This window comes from Trichomycterus rosablanca, chromosome 9 (assembly GCF_030014385.1).
Source record: "Trichomycterus rosablanca isolate fTriRos1 chromosome 9, fTriRos1.hap1, whole genome shotgun sequence".
In the NCBI taxonomy this organism is placed as follows: domain Eukaryota; kingdom Metazoa; phylum Chordata; class Actinopteri; order Siluriformes; family Trichomycteridae; genus Trichomycterus; species Trichomycterus rosablanca.
The window spans coordinates 8,383,023-8,396,924 of NC_085996.1; the positions used below are offsets into that span (position 1 = coordinate 8,383,023).

Consider the following 13,902-nt stretch of genomic DNA (forward strand, 5'->3'; position numbering starts at 1 on the left):
AAGCTAATGCTTTTATATAAATGTATATAAAAAAAACAGCTAAAGGGTATATTCTGTTATCATTTCACACCAATTTTATTTGTGTTTTACTTTATAAAAGATGGTGGCAGAGGCACCTTGGATGTTTAATTTAATAGTCTGAATTCATTGGCAAAAAATCATATACAATCAATGTTAGAGGTTTGGATAATACATTCAGTAAAAAATTAATGTGAGTAAATATTCAAAAAGGCAGATAGAAAATATCCAATAACATTAGTGATAATAACCAGTAAACTGTAAAAAAAAAAAAGAACATTAACACACTATAACATTATTTGTTGAGTTAAATACAAAGTTGAAATATCAACATTCTAATTTGAACCTTGTACTTATTTTTTTATTTTATTTGGGATCACATAACCTTACAGTTGATCCAATCATAGATAGGCGTAAGCCAGCATAGAGGGGCTGAGTAAATGTGGTTTGGACTCTGTGGAGAAGCTCCATTGTGTCAGAGACACTAAAGAAGGACAAAATTCCTGCACTGTGATCCACAAACACTCCTATTCTGGGGGATGATGGAATTGTAAGCTTAGTCTTAATGTTGTTGTGCCAAAAACTGAGAGAGGAGGAAGTACACTCCAGGCTCCAGGACTGACAGTTGCATCCAAATGTACAATTGTAACCTCCTCCTTTTCTGCCAATCCCTTCGTAGGAAACTGATATGTACACTTTGCTGCTCCACTCCACCTCCCAGTAAGAATGTCCGCACATCCTCTCCTTACACAACACCTGAAATCGACTGTCAAATCTCTCTGGATGATCCAAGTATCGCTGCTGTCCTTCACTGCACACCACTACTTTGTTCTTCTCAGACAGAATAAGGTTACTGTGGGCTGTGTAAGGATCCAAGGTCAACTCACAGAAATCTATAACAGTGAAAAATGTGAATGTTAGGTGTTAATTACAAAACAGATGTGAAGAGTGAGTAACCTGCCTGTGTTTGGTGGACAAACTAACAAACACTGCATGATAAAGCAGCTTAACTTCAATATTACTAAATAACTTTTACAAGCACAGCCGTAAAAGTAAGTACAATGCCCCTATACATATGGGCAATTTCATTAAATAATGCTTTACTGAGTGGTCACATGGCAAATACATATATATATATATATATATATATAAACCTGACTATGGACTTGTTGGACATTTCGTTTTAAAACCATGAGTATTTATATGGAGTTACCCCTTTCCTTGGCCTTTGCTGTAACCGTCAACACTTTGTTGAAAAGGCTTCTCACAAGATTTTGTGTGTGTGGGAATTTGTGTCTAATTCATTAAAGGAGCATTGTGAGGTCAGGTTCTAATGTTGGATAGAAAGGCCTGGCTCTCAATTGACATTCCAATTGATCCCAAATGTGTTTGTGTGGTTATACCAAGGTTTTGTGCAAGCCTCTGGAGTCCCTTCATCTAAGTTAAATTATGTCTATATAAACCTCGCTTTGTGCACAGGGGTCTTTCTTCAAACTGCTGCCACTAAATGTTAGCATATATGTAGTTGATCTATAACATTTTTATGTTAGCAATGGGTGTTAGGAAAAGTGTATGTGTTTGTGTACACTTACATTGAAGAAAATCTTCTCTGCTTTTTGGTTCTGAGGGTAATGTAATCCGAACTGCAGCAGCTGTGAAGACAAAATGAAGACAAAAACCAGGTTCAGGAACCAGTTTAAAGTAATACAATTTGTGCCATGTGTTTAATCATTGATTTATCTAAAATAACAAATTTTTTATTTCGTTTTCTCCTGTTTGTGCCCGTGTGTATTATATTAAATTGGAAATCAAAAGATTAAGAGGTAATGATGGCAGTGTTTGCTCTAAATATAAAGGATCAATGAAAGTTTCAAAAACACATAAATCATTAACTGAGAAATCTGGAGGAAATAGGCCGAACTTCTCTCACCATTTTTAGATATTTCGATGAATTTCTCTTTGCTGAATTCCTCAAATTGCCTTTTTAGACAAGAGACGGATTCCCTTACTCTATCAAACATGGGATGTTGATTGACACTGATGATGGGTGAGTCCTTACATCCAGAAGAGAGAGAGAGAGACTGGAAACTCTACACAGTAAAGAAAACGTGATCAAGAAGTAAAACACTGTACCAGTAGAACTAATGTCATCAAAAATGTATTTATGGAATGAAAAAACAGGTTCATGCGTTTTTGCTTTAATACATTGTGAGGAACAGCTGTTTCTAGAGATCAGACAGTGGTACCTGGAGAAAATGGATGTGATCATGTGTTTTTGAAAGCTCCTCTAGTTCAGTGACTTTCCTCCTAAGATCAGCAATCTCCTGCTCCAGCTGCTGCAGGATTTGTTCAGTCTGACTCAGTTCAGCCTTCTCCCGATCTCGGATCTGTGCTGTCACCTCCAAACGCTTTTTCTCCATGGAGCTAATCAGCTCAGTAAAGATTTTCTCTGTGTTGTCCACTGTTGACTGTGCACTAATCTGTTACAAGATGACATTTCATCTATTACTGTAACGCTTGATAATACAATGTTTACACTGTAAGTGTAGCAGCTTGCTCAATAATACTCACCTTAATAGTGTTTATAGCCTGTTTCAGCTCCTGCACCTTCTTCTCCTTCTCCTGGATTTTCTTCTGGAATTTCGCCTGTGTCTCCTTTATCTCACACTGTGGACAAAAACAATAATCTGCGATTGGTTAATTCACTTGAATCTTATTTTAACTGACAAAAGTACAAGGACATTACTTGTAGGGTTGGTTTTACAGACAGGGATTAAGCCTAGTCCTAGACTACAGAGCATTTTGAATGGAGATTCTCCATTTAAAGCAAAATGTAGTTCTGGACTAGCCTTAATCCCTGTCTGGGAAACCAACCTGTAATGTTTTGACTGATCAACTTGATAAAATTTTGTAAATGTAGGCAAATAAAGCAATAAGCCACGAGAGGCCGTACATTACTGTGATTTTAGCACGGGGATGACGTTTTTGGCACGACGCGAAGCGGAGTGCCTAAAACTTCTTTCCCCGTGCTAAAATCGTAACAGTAACGTACGGTCTCGAGTGGCTTATTGCTTTTATAAAACGGCGGTCAACATAAAATATAATAAATACAACAATGTTTAATCATAAATGTATTTATTGTGTATAAACTTACAATAAAGCATTCTTCCGCGACGCAAGGTAATCCGATTAACAGTGTTGCTAGGCAACGTGAGGGCGAAAATAACATTAACTTTCTCTATTCAGTGGCGTATTAATATGGAATGATGTGAGGTGGTCCTAAGTGTGCGTTTATCGGGGATTTTACAACGGCTTCGAACGCGGCTTAAAAGAATATTTGTTGCTTTGTACACTTCCCCACTTTCCTGTATTCCATTTATTGATCAAATAGGGACCCCAATGACCAGATGTTATTTGGGTGGTGGACCATTCTTAGCACTGCAATGCCACTAATATCATAATGACAATGTGGATGGAGGCTACGGTGGTCCATTATTATTGATAATAATAATAATTATTATCTGACATTACACTGACAAAGTGTACAGAGCAACAGGCTACAGTCAAAAATTGTAAGTAATTGTTAAGTAATCTGTATGGAAGGTGTAGCTTAAAAAAATAGTGTATGTGTATATCAGATAGGTGTACCTAATAAAGTGCTCTATGAGTGTATATGGAACTTTCAAGCTAATTCCAATCACTTATTTTTGTTTAAAGAATTCAAATACAGATAAGAAATGAGAGTGAATAGCTTACAAAACATGCATGTTTTACCTGTTTTTTGTCTCTTTCTGCCTCAGCCGAGACTGTATCATGCCCTTTATGTTTATCCAGCATACACAAATAACAGATGCAGCTTTGGTCAGTACGACAGTAGATCTCCATCAGTTTGTCATGATGTGAGCAGAGCTTTTCTTCTAGTTTTGAAAAGACTTCGACTAATGTGTGTTTTTTCAGTGCAGGTAGTTCAAGATGAGGTTTCACATGAGTTTCACAAAGAGAAACCATACACACCAGACAGGACTTGATGGCTTTGTGTTTTTTACCGGTGCAAAAATCACAGTCCACATCTTCAGGTTCAGCATAACAAGGAGAAGAAGAAGCTGTTTGGGCATCCGTCCTCTTGAGTTTCTCCACCACTTCAGCCAGCATGTTGTTTCTGCGTAGAACAGGCCTGGGAGTCAAAGTCTCTCTGCACTGTGGACAGCTGTAAACTCCACTCACATCTTCTTGATCCCAGCAACTATTAATACATAACGAACAGAAACTGTGACCACAGGATGTCGTCACTGGATCCTTCAGTAGATCCAGACAGACTGGACAGCCGAACTGGTCATGGTCTACTGAAATCGTTGCTTCCGCCATCTTCCAACAAGCACACACTGCAGAGAAACCTTGAGTTTCGTTTTCTCAGGAATGAATGAGGAGGCGTGACTTCCTGGTTTGGGTTATACGACTCTGTTAACTATTTCATGTCTTCAAACCCACATTCAAATGTATGATTACTGGATTTTATTTTACTTATTTATCTAACCAGCAAATCACTAGTCTAAAGATATACAGTTTAAGTTTACATACACTCATAAGGTACATGTTCTTTCTAAAGACAAAAGTTTGTGGACAGCACATCTATGTATTATTTTAAGTGTTTTTGCCACATCATTTGCTAATACGTGCATAATATCTATAATCTAATACATATTATATGCTTCCAGCTTTGTGGCAACAGTTTTCCATTAATATGTCTTTTTGCACTAAGCAAAGTCCATGGTTTAAAGAGCTTGGTATGGAAGAACTCCAGTAACTTGCACAGAGCCCTGACCAAAAACCTCTCTGAACATCTTTGGGATCAATTGGAACATACAGTATTTGCAAGCCAGATCTTCTTGCCTTTTTGGACTTCAATATGAAGTAGCTTAAGGGTCTCATCAAGGTCACCTTATACAGAATCAACTGTATAGGAAGGTGTTGCATATCCATCAAATGTAGAATTAGTGTATATATACAAATGTTTATATATATACATATATATATATATATATATATATTGTTTGTACTGTTTTTATTAATGAAATTTAGGTCAAATAGGATTTGCAAACCCTTACTGTCTGTTTTAACTTTACATTTAATTTACTTTCTATGGCCAAAAGTACTGAATCATCCACTAATTACTAAGTTCAGATGTTTCAGCCAAACCAAATATATCATATGCTTTTAACTTTGTGGCAGTTTATGTTTCAGCATGACTGTACTCCAATACACAAAGAAAATTCTACAAAGACATGGTTTGATGAGTTTGGTATGGAGAAACCTCAGTTGCTTGCACAAAGACCTGCCTTCAACCCCACTGATCACTATTGGTATGAACTGGAAGACTAATTTCAAGCCAGGCTTTCTCGTCAAACATCAGTGGTCAACCTTAAAAACACTGTACAAATTCCCAGACACACTTCAAAATCTTCTAAAAACCTTTCACAGAAAGTAGAGGCTTTTATAGCCACGAACGGGGTGCCAACATCATATTATTGTCCACGGGTTTGGCATGAGATGTCCAAAAAAGCTCATGGTCTTGTGTCCACGTGTTTTTGGCCTCATACAGCAGGTAGCTTACTACTTTACTGTTCGAGGCTGTTCGGCTTGGCGCATGCGTATCTTCGACTAGCTAGCACGGGGCTTATTGTGCGCATGCGTAGTGTGTGCTTTGCGCTGTCTGATGTGAAATTTGAACAAGAATGGCGGTGTTGTTAGAAACCACTTTAGGAGATATTGTTATCGACTTGTACACAGAGGAAAGACCTAAAGGTAGAATTTATTTAAACCATTATTTTTATGTGTCAATTATGTATATATACAGAGAAATAAATCATTGGTGCAGCAGTAGTTAGCTTAAAGCTAACTGGTAAACACTGAAGCTAGTTAGTCAGGTTAAAGTTGATTTGTTAGCATGTAGGTTTACTGTCTAACACAGTTCAGTACTGTTACAGATTAAGGCATCGTGGCTTTGTGTTTTTATCTTGAAGAAGTAAACAACACTAATTATTTTAAGTGTAGCTCAAGGGAAATAAGTGTTCCATACAGTTGGTCGTTTAACTGTTTGTTTATTAGGATTTTAACGTCATGTTTTACACTTTGGTTACATTCATGACAGGAACGGTAGTTACTCATTACACAAGATTCATCAGTTCGCAAGGTTATATGAAACACAGTCATGGACAATTTAGTGTCTCCAATTCACCTCACTTGCACGTCCTTGGACTGTGGGAGGAAACCGGAGCACCCGGAGGAAACCCACACAGACACGGGGAGAACATGCAAACTACACAGAGATAGGACCCACCTGGGGATCGAACCCAGAACCTTCTTGCTGTGAGGCGACAGTGCTACCTATACTATAAAACGAAATACAGTGAAGATAAATGTGCACTGACCATTGTTTTTAATTAGGTGCGAGCATCTGTAGGAGATACTGAAACAGAATTGGTGAAACAAAAATCAAAGCAAGTTAATCAGAATGCTGAAACAGTGCCTGAAACAAAGAGTTGGGCTGGCTTTTTACATACCTTTATCTCATATGTATATACAGTACATTGCTATGAAATTCTTTTTCTGCATATCACAGCTTGTAAAGTGTCCAAGCTAGTCCTAAAGTGCTTGGCAGAGCCAGACTTCGACTCCCCAACCTTTGTATTGATAGTCAAGACCTCTACCAACTGAGCCCCTTTAATTTGTCACCTATTTGTATTATTTGGATGTTGAATCATTCCAAGAGCAGCAGTGTTAGAGATGTGTATGTATGTGGTGTTTGTGTGAGTCTGTTACATCTGGAATTTAATGCTGTTTATTTTTTTAATGGGCAGCTTGCTTGAACTTCCTGAAACTGTGCAAAATTAAGTTCTACAACTACTGCCTCATTCACAATGTCCAGGTAAGAATTTCCCAAGAAACTTTTGATACTAAACAAAGTACACTTAAGTGTTTTAAGAGTTGCAATGTATACCAATAATATAAAAAGTGGTGACACTGGTAACATCATAACATAAGAAATCTTTTAGAAATATAGTTAGAAAAATAATTAGGTGTAAATGCCCTAATTACAGCGACCTACAATTGTGATTAAATACAGTGCCAGTGATTCACTGTGTCAAGGGCCTTGCTCAGTGGGTCAGCAGTGGCAGCTTGGCAGTGGTGGGGCTTTTTTAATACACTGTATGGACAAAGGTATTGGGACATCCCATCTAATTTTTAAATTCATGCAGTTCAGCCACAACAATTGACAGGTGGTCAGGTGTCCAAATACTTTTGGCCATAAAGTCTATTTAAAACATTCGGTGCATTTAAAAGTTTTGAATAGAGCTGGATGAAGAACCCTATGATAACTATCTGCTTTTATCTTTCCCCATTTAGAGAGATTTTATCATACAGACCGGAGATCCTACAGGAACTGGACGTGGAGGAGAATCCATCTACTGGTCAGTTATTGTAATTCATTATGCTTTATTTGCTTGCATTTTTTACTGATCTTGGCTTCTCTGGTTTCAACCACAACTGATAATACTTACGTTCTTCTGTCTTCTCTTCCAACACTGCCAATTCTTATCATTTAATACTGGAGCATTTATCGGTGTAGTCATATGTACAAGAAACTAAAATGCAATTAGACCCCCCCTTCTCCTTTGTGGCAAAGCCTCCACAAGACTTTGGAGTATGTCTGTGGAAAACTGTGCCCATTCAGTCAAAAGAGCATCACTGAGGTCTGAGAAATAAAGACCTTAAAATTGAACTGGGTTCACGGTCAAGGCTCTGTGCCACACCAAAGGCATCAGAACGTGTCTTTATGGATCTCAGTAGGTGTCCCTTAAACACCTGTTCTCAGTAATTAGGAGGAGTTTTCATATACTTTTGTCCATATAATGTTAATATGATGAGAGTTTTGATTACAAGGTGCATCAGATCCGTAAATTTTGAGTGTTACACAGAGCAAGTGATTAATGAGTTATCAGGTCTGTGTGACTTACATGATAGCTTGTGTATTTGTTTTCTCAGCAAGCTGTATGGGGATCAGGCACGCTTTTTTGAAGCTGAAAAAATGCCCAGAATCAAGCACAAGAAGAAAGGAACCGTGTCCATGGTGAACAACGGCAACGAGCAGCACGGCTCTCAGGTTTTTACTGATGTTGTTAGCACTGCGCTGTTTGCTTGTTATATTTGTTATTAAGTAATAAAGCTGGTACTGAGAGGCGTCTAGCACTTTTCCTACTTTTCCTGCAGTTTCTGATCACTACAGGGGAGAATGTGGACTACTTGAATGGTGTACACACCGTGTTTGGGGAGGTGTCGGAGGGAATGGATGTCTTGGCCAAAATCAACGAGGCTTTTGTAGACAAGGACTTTATTCCTTACCAGGACATCAGGTAAGACAGAGACTCGCTGTACTTCTGATTATAGATGAAGTTAGATTAGACTGTCCTGTCCAATTTATTTCCAGCTATTTATTTTTTAATGGACAAATGTTGCAAGGTCTGTCAAAAAAAAAAACATAAGGGCTTGTATTAAAACGTATGTTGGATGTCAGACGCTGGATGTCTATACTTTAATATTGCCTATGTAAAGTACTCTATGTAAAGTGTTTTTTTTGGGTTGCAGAATAAATCACACTGTGATTCTGGATGATCCTTTTGACGACCCTCCAGATCTGCCGGTCCCAGATCGCTCCCCTGAGCCCACAAAAGAACAGCTGGATGTGAGTATCATGAGCAGTTAATGTTAGCAGGAACAGTGAGGAGTTTACTTGGGGCCTTGCAATCTAGCAGAGACCAACAAGTTAGAGCCTGAATCATTCTTTATTGGTTGTAATAAATATTAAAGTAATTTAATGTGTGTGTGTGTGTTACAGAGCGGCCGTATTGGAGCTGATGAAGTGATAAACAACACTGAAGGAAAGGATACAGAGGAGCTGGATGAATTAATAAAAGAGAAGGAAGCAAAGACACAGGCCATACTGCTGGAAATGGTAAAACACTCACTCACTGTCTCCCTTACTCTCTAGCTGAGTCGTTCTCTTTTTTGCATATTTTTCCAATATTCCTCCCAATCTAGTAGTTCTTTTAATTTATTTTACCATGCACAGAGATCATACTTTGCCCTCTGAAAATCATCCCCCCATGTTTAGGTGCCTTGACCAGACAGCAAAGGTTGCATTTCTGCTATGGCTTTGAAACCCTATTAATGTCTCTCCCTCACAAATGGACAGTTGTTCCTGTTGTAAGCTTGACTAGCTCTACAGTGCCAAGGGAATTCAAAATCAGGAGCTTAAGCATTTCGCAGTAAAGGGCTACCATATTACAGTGATGTCAAATGAGCAGAAAAAAGAAACAGTACACAAATATATAAAATACATTTTATTACATCAATAGTTGTCATTATTTGTGTGTGTGCATCCTTTAGGTAGGCGACCTACCAGACGCAGAAGTCAAACCTCAGGAAAATGTGCTGTTTGTGTGCAAGCTGAACCCGGTCACTACTGACGAAGACCTGGAGATCATCTTCTCTCGCTTCGGCACCATTCAATGGTTCAACAATCTTCCTTTGTTCTGCACTTCATTAACGCACTGCACAGACTGAATTTAAGAGCTTTTACAAATAAAACTAAACAATATGGATTTCTTAGGAGAGTGATGTGGGATTTAAAGCAAAAGGAAAACAAAAGAGCTTTCTGTTTGTTTGTTTTTCATGTTCATTAATTGTGTTTGCAGCTGTGAAATCATCAGGGACTGGAAAACCGGCGAGTCTCTGTGCTACGCTTTCATCGAGTTTGAAAAGGTTTGTGACCAATTCATTATTACATACACTGTGTGGACAAAAGAATTGAGACACCCCTTCTAGTTACTGAATTTGTGTTTTAGTCTATAATTGCTAATATGTGTAATCAGTTATATAAAAGAAAATGATATGCTGCCTTTAGATAACTTTGCAGCAACAGTTTAGGGAAGGTCCTTCCCTGTTCCAGCATAACTGTGCCTCTGTGCACAAAGCAAGGTCTGTAAAGACATTAAGAAAGGCTTTGTTTAACTCCTGACCTTAGCCCTACTGAACAACTTTGAAATTGACTGGAACACAAAGGAATCATGAAAAGATGACCCAGTGGTCACTTTATTTTAATACCATTTGTTTTTTATATGGGACGGTGAGGTGTCCAAATACTTTTGGCCATAGAGTGCATCACATTATTCAATATGACAGGATCTGACTGAAAATTAGAGCTCAAGTTCCACTTCTCTTGTTTATCGGTCCAGTTTAGAGAGATGCATATTTACAGATGAAACATTCGCTTTCAAAATAGATCTGCATAATTACTCAGTTACATGGGGTAGTATTTCTGAATTTCCTGTGATTCAGATTTGTTTATATTTATAATAGGTGAACAATGACCGCACGTTTATTAACCAAAACGAGCTTTTGATGAGCCAAGAGCTTAGGGCCAGTAGGGGGTAGCATGGGCACACCTTTTCATGATCATATACAACAATGAGCCAAAACATTACGACTACTCACTAACAGCTCTGACCCACAGAGACCTGGACTCCAAAAGACCTCTGAAGAAACCTGTGGTAACTGGTACCAGAACATTACCAGCAGGCCCTTTAACTCGTGTGTTGCGAAGTCGACAGTCCTACAGTGCATTTGGGTGCATCTCCTCCATGAATAAACGATGCTCACATGCCTGGCTGTCAAACGAGCTTTTGTGAGGTCAGGCAGTAATGTTGGATGAGAAGGCCTTGCATGTAATCTAATTTTAAATAATTTAATTAATGTTTCAATTGGGCTGTGTTCAGCTGGGGTTTTTCCACATCCTTTATGGACCTCATTTTTTGCCTAATGAATTGACAGAAAAGGCCCTTTCTCAAACTATTGCCACAAGCATAAAGCATGGCATTGGTTTTATGTACAGGATTATACATGTTAGCAATGGGTGTGGCTGAAACACCTGACCTCAGTAATTAGGAGGACTGACCAAATAACTTTAGGCTATGTAGTGTTTCAAGGAGTTCCTATTTGCTGTGTTGCTCTCCCATTTTTCTTTTCATTTTCCTCAATTGCTTCGTAATGATCAGTTTAACCAAAATACTGAGCGAAAGGCAGTAATACCCTGGACAGGTCACCAATCCATCACAGGGCTTCAGCTTCTCCATCTCCCCTCAGATCTAGCCAGTCATGTCTGTGTAGACGCCAGGCCAGCCGATAGCTGCTAGTTGTGGGGTTAGCGTAATACACCGCCGTGCCACCCGAGCGCAACTCTTTCTCTCAAGCAGTTGAAGGTCTTTTGGACTTATTTGGTGATAGAATAATATCAGTCTGTGTCAGGCTGTAGCACTGATCTAACAATTTGTGTTTCAGGTGGAGGACTGTGAGAAAGCGTACTTTAAGATGGACAATGTGCTGATTGATGACCGACGCATCCATGTGGATTTCAGCCAGTCAGTGTCCAAGATTAAATGGAAAGGCAAAGGTGTGTTTTAATGAATTGGGAAAGGGGCCGGGGGTAAAACAGGCAGCACTGTTTTACGATGACCATTAGGTGTCGAAGACTAAAGCTGTGCTTGTCTGTCTATAGGTGGGAAGTATAGTAAAGAAGACTTCAAAGCCTATGAGAAAGAGCTGGACAACAGGTCCAAACTGTCTCTGAAGGACAAAGTCAAACCCAGACAGGAGTATCCTTCACTCTCTAAAACCAAATCATGTGTGAGCCGAAATGCACATTCTTAAATTGTGTTGTTTAGATCTTAAATATTCGTTGTTTTTTCTTAACAACTTTCTGAAAGTTCTCGTTATGAGCTCCTCCTGGATGAAGAAGATGAGAAAGTGAGTCGGAGGGATGACAGAAAGCAAAGCGATAAGAGGAGGCAGTCGGATGAGGAAGACGAGAGAAAGCCAAAAAAATCCAAGGTATTCATTAGATGTGACTAGTTGTCATGATTTGACAACTTTTTAGTTAACCATGTACTTAATTAAAAAAAATACTAAGTCAGGACATTTACATTTGGCTGACATACAAATGTAATCGTTACCCAAACGTTAAGGTTCAGAGAGTAATTAATTATTGATGATCAACAAGCTTGTAGCATCCCATAGAAGTATAAACACGTGACTAAGCTTCACATCAACACGTGTTCATGCTGCATTTAATGTGATGTAGTGGCAGTAATGAGCAGAACCAGTTCAGCATCAGAATATACTGTATATAATTATAATTTTAATGTGTGTATTATTATAAGATGTTGATCAGAGTTTCTACCTTTAATATGGGACACAATTCAAAATCTCCACATCATTCCACATGTGCAATCTGACCCTATACTCGCACCAAACAGCTTTCATTTCAACTAGTCATTTCCAATACCGGATTGGGAACCACTATTTCCTGCACAACCCTTTATCTGATCAAGGAAAGCGGCATCACCACACATCCCCCCTTGGCATGTGTCCAATCTGCTGTTGCTTCCAATCACCTGCCAGCGTTGGGTTCCCACACCGAGCCGAATCACGTACACCAGAGCCTTGCTTTCTCTCTTAGGGTAATTTTAAATTAGCTGTAATGAATTATGACTACATACAAGCTAAGTGAATGAAGTTTGTTATCCCACCTTTTTAATTTGATTCAAAAGCAGTCTGACCATGGGACTGTTTAGTAGTTTAATATTCAAAAGACAGTTTGGAATTTAAGACTTGCTCCTTGTCTTTTTGCTGTAGGATGGCGACGAGAGCCGGAGGGAGCGGAAAGAAGGACGGCAAAGATCCCGCTCTCGCTCCAGAGACCGAGAAAGGGAGAGACACAGGGAAAGAGAGAGAGACAGGGACAGAGACAGGGACAGCCACCACAAGCACGGTAAGCACAAGGAGAAAAGTCACAGACGCGATCGCAGCCGCAGCCCTAAGAGATCGAAAGACAAAGAGCGCAGTCGCCATCGCTGATGCTGACAAGAATGCAAACCAGTACAGGGGTGGTACAAGAAATTTAAAGGGGGGTGTAAGGAGATATGGAACACGATCGAAACACTAGTCAGATCATCAGACTTTGTGAATGAAGCTTCTGCAGTCTGTGTGCCAAGGTCACTTGGGGCTGATTATCACTTGTAAGCAGGCCTGAAAGCCTACAGGGACTTTGCCTAAAAGCGTCTACACTTGTTTTTTCTGGTTTGTCCTTTAATCTGTCACTTGTCTGTACATATTAAACTGCCACTATTCAGATTGGTGGCTGAACTGCCCCGGAACACCCCAGTATAAATTTGTACAGTGTTGAATTCTTCTGTAACTGGGTTTGCATTGTTTTTTTTTTTTTAATAAAAAATAAATAACCAATACTCGTAGGTCATAATGGTTCCTGGTGCTGTAATTAGAGTGGTTTGAAATTGTAGCTGTCCTAAATGGTTGGATGAGCTGGAACAAATGTAGTAGATTACGGAAACCTAAACTTCAGAGCAGAGACACTCGAGTCCTTGAGGTCATATTCATTTCATGATCAGAATAGACTTAATGAGTTTGGCAAGGAGAGCCAGCTCACTTCTGGAACAACTTCAGCTGCAACCTGTGTGGCTACAGCACTCCAAAAACAGCAGTTTATAACCTGTGATGGGGTTGCAACACAGTTTTTGCTGTTAGTGTGGTGGCTGCTGCTGACCGGACGAGGTGCCTGACAGCAGCAGTCACGAGAGAAATAGATTTAAGCTCCATTGGATAAAAAGGGGAGGAAAACAAATCATTGATCAAAAATATATATTTTTTAATGGGGGATTAAAGTTGTTCTTACAGTTAAGGCTATTTCCTGAAGAAAAAAAGCTGGAACTTGTTTGTGACTGAGCTGCTTAATTCTGGAACATTGCTTCAGTG

At 39.1% G+C, this 13,902-nt stretch overlaps 2 protein-coding genes across 2 annotated transcripts; one reads left to right on the plus strand and one right to left on the minus strand.

Moving 5' to 3' along the window:
- Positions 1-51: 51 nt before the first annotated feature.
- Positions 52-4,395, minus strand: LOC134320435 (tripartite motif-containing protein 16-like). Its single transcript, XM_063001818.1, has 6 exons — positions 3,793-4,395; positions 2,590-2,685; positions 2,265-2,498; positions 1,949-2,108; positions 1,611-1,670; positions 52-911 (listed from the first exon to the last, which is right to left on the minus strand). Exons 1-6 carry the CDS (start codon positions 4,381-4,383, stop codon positions 385-387), a joined length of 1,668 nt encoding a protein of 555 aa, XP_062857888.1. The 5' UTR covers positions 4,384-4,395; the 3' UTR covers positions 52-384.
- Positions 4,396-5,733: 1,338 nt separating this feature from the next.
- Positions 5,734-13,376, plus strand: ppil4 (peptidylprolyl isomerase (cyclophilin)-like 4). Its single transcript, XM_063001100.1, has 13 exons — positions 5,734-5,820; positions 6,876-6,943; positions 7,423-7,487; positions 8,062-8,179; positions 8,287-8,429; positions 8,662-8,758; positions 8,912-9,028; positions 9,463-9,587; positions 9,771-9,837; positions 11,413-11,524; positions 11,630-11,726; positions 11,838-11,961; positions 12,766-13,376. Exons 1-13 carry the CDS (start codon positions 5,751-5,753, stop codon positions 12,985-12,987), a joined length of 1,425 nt encoding a protein of 474 aa, XP_062857170.1. The 5' UTR covers positions 5,734-5,750; the 3' UTR covers positions 12,988-13,376.
- The last annotated feature ends 526 nt before the right edge of the window (positions 13,377-13,902 follow it).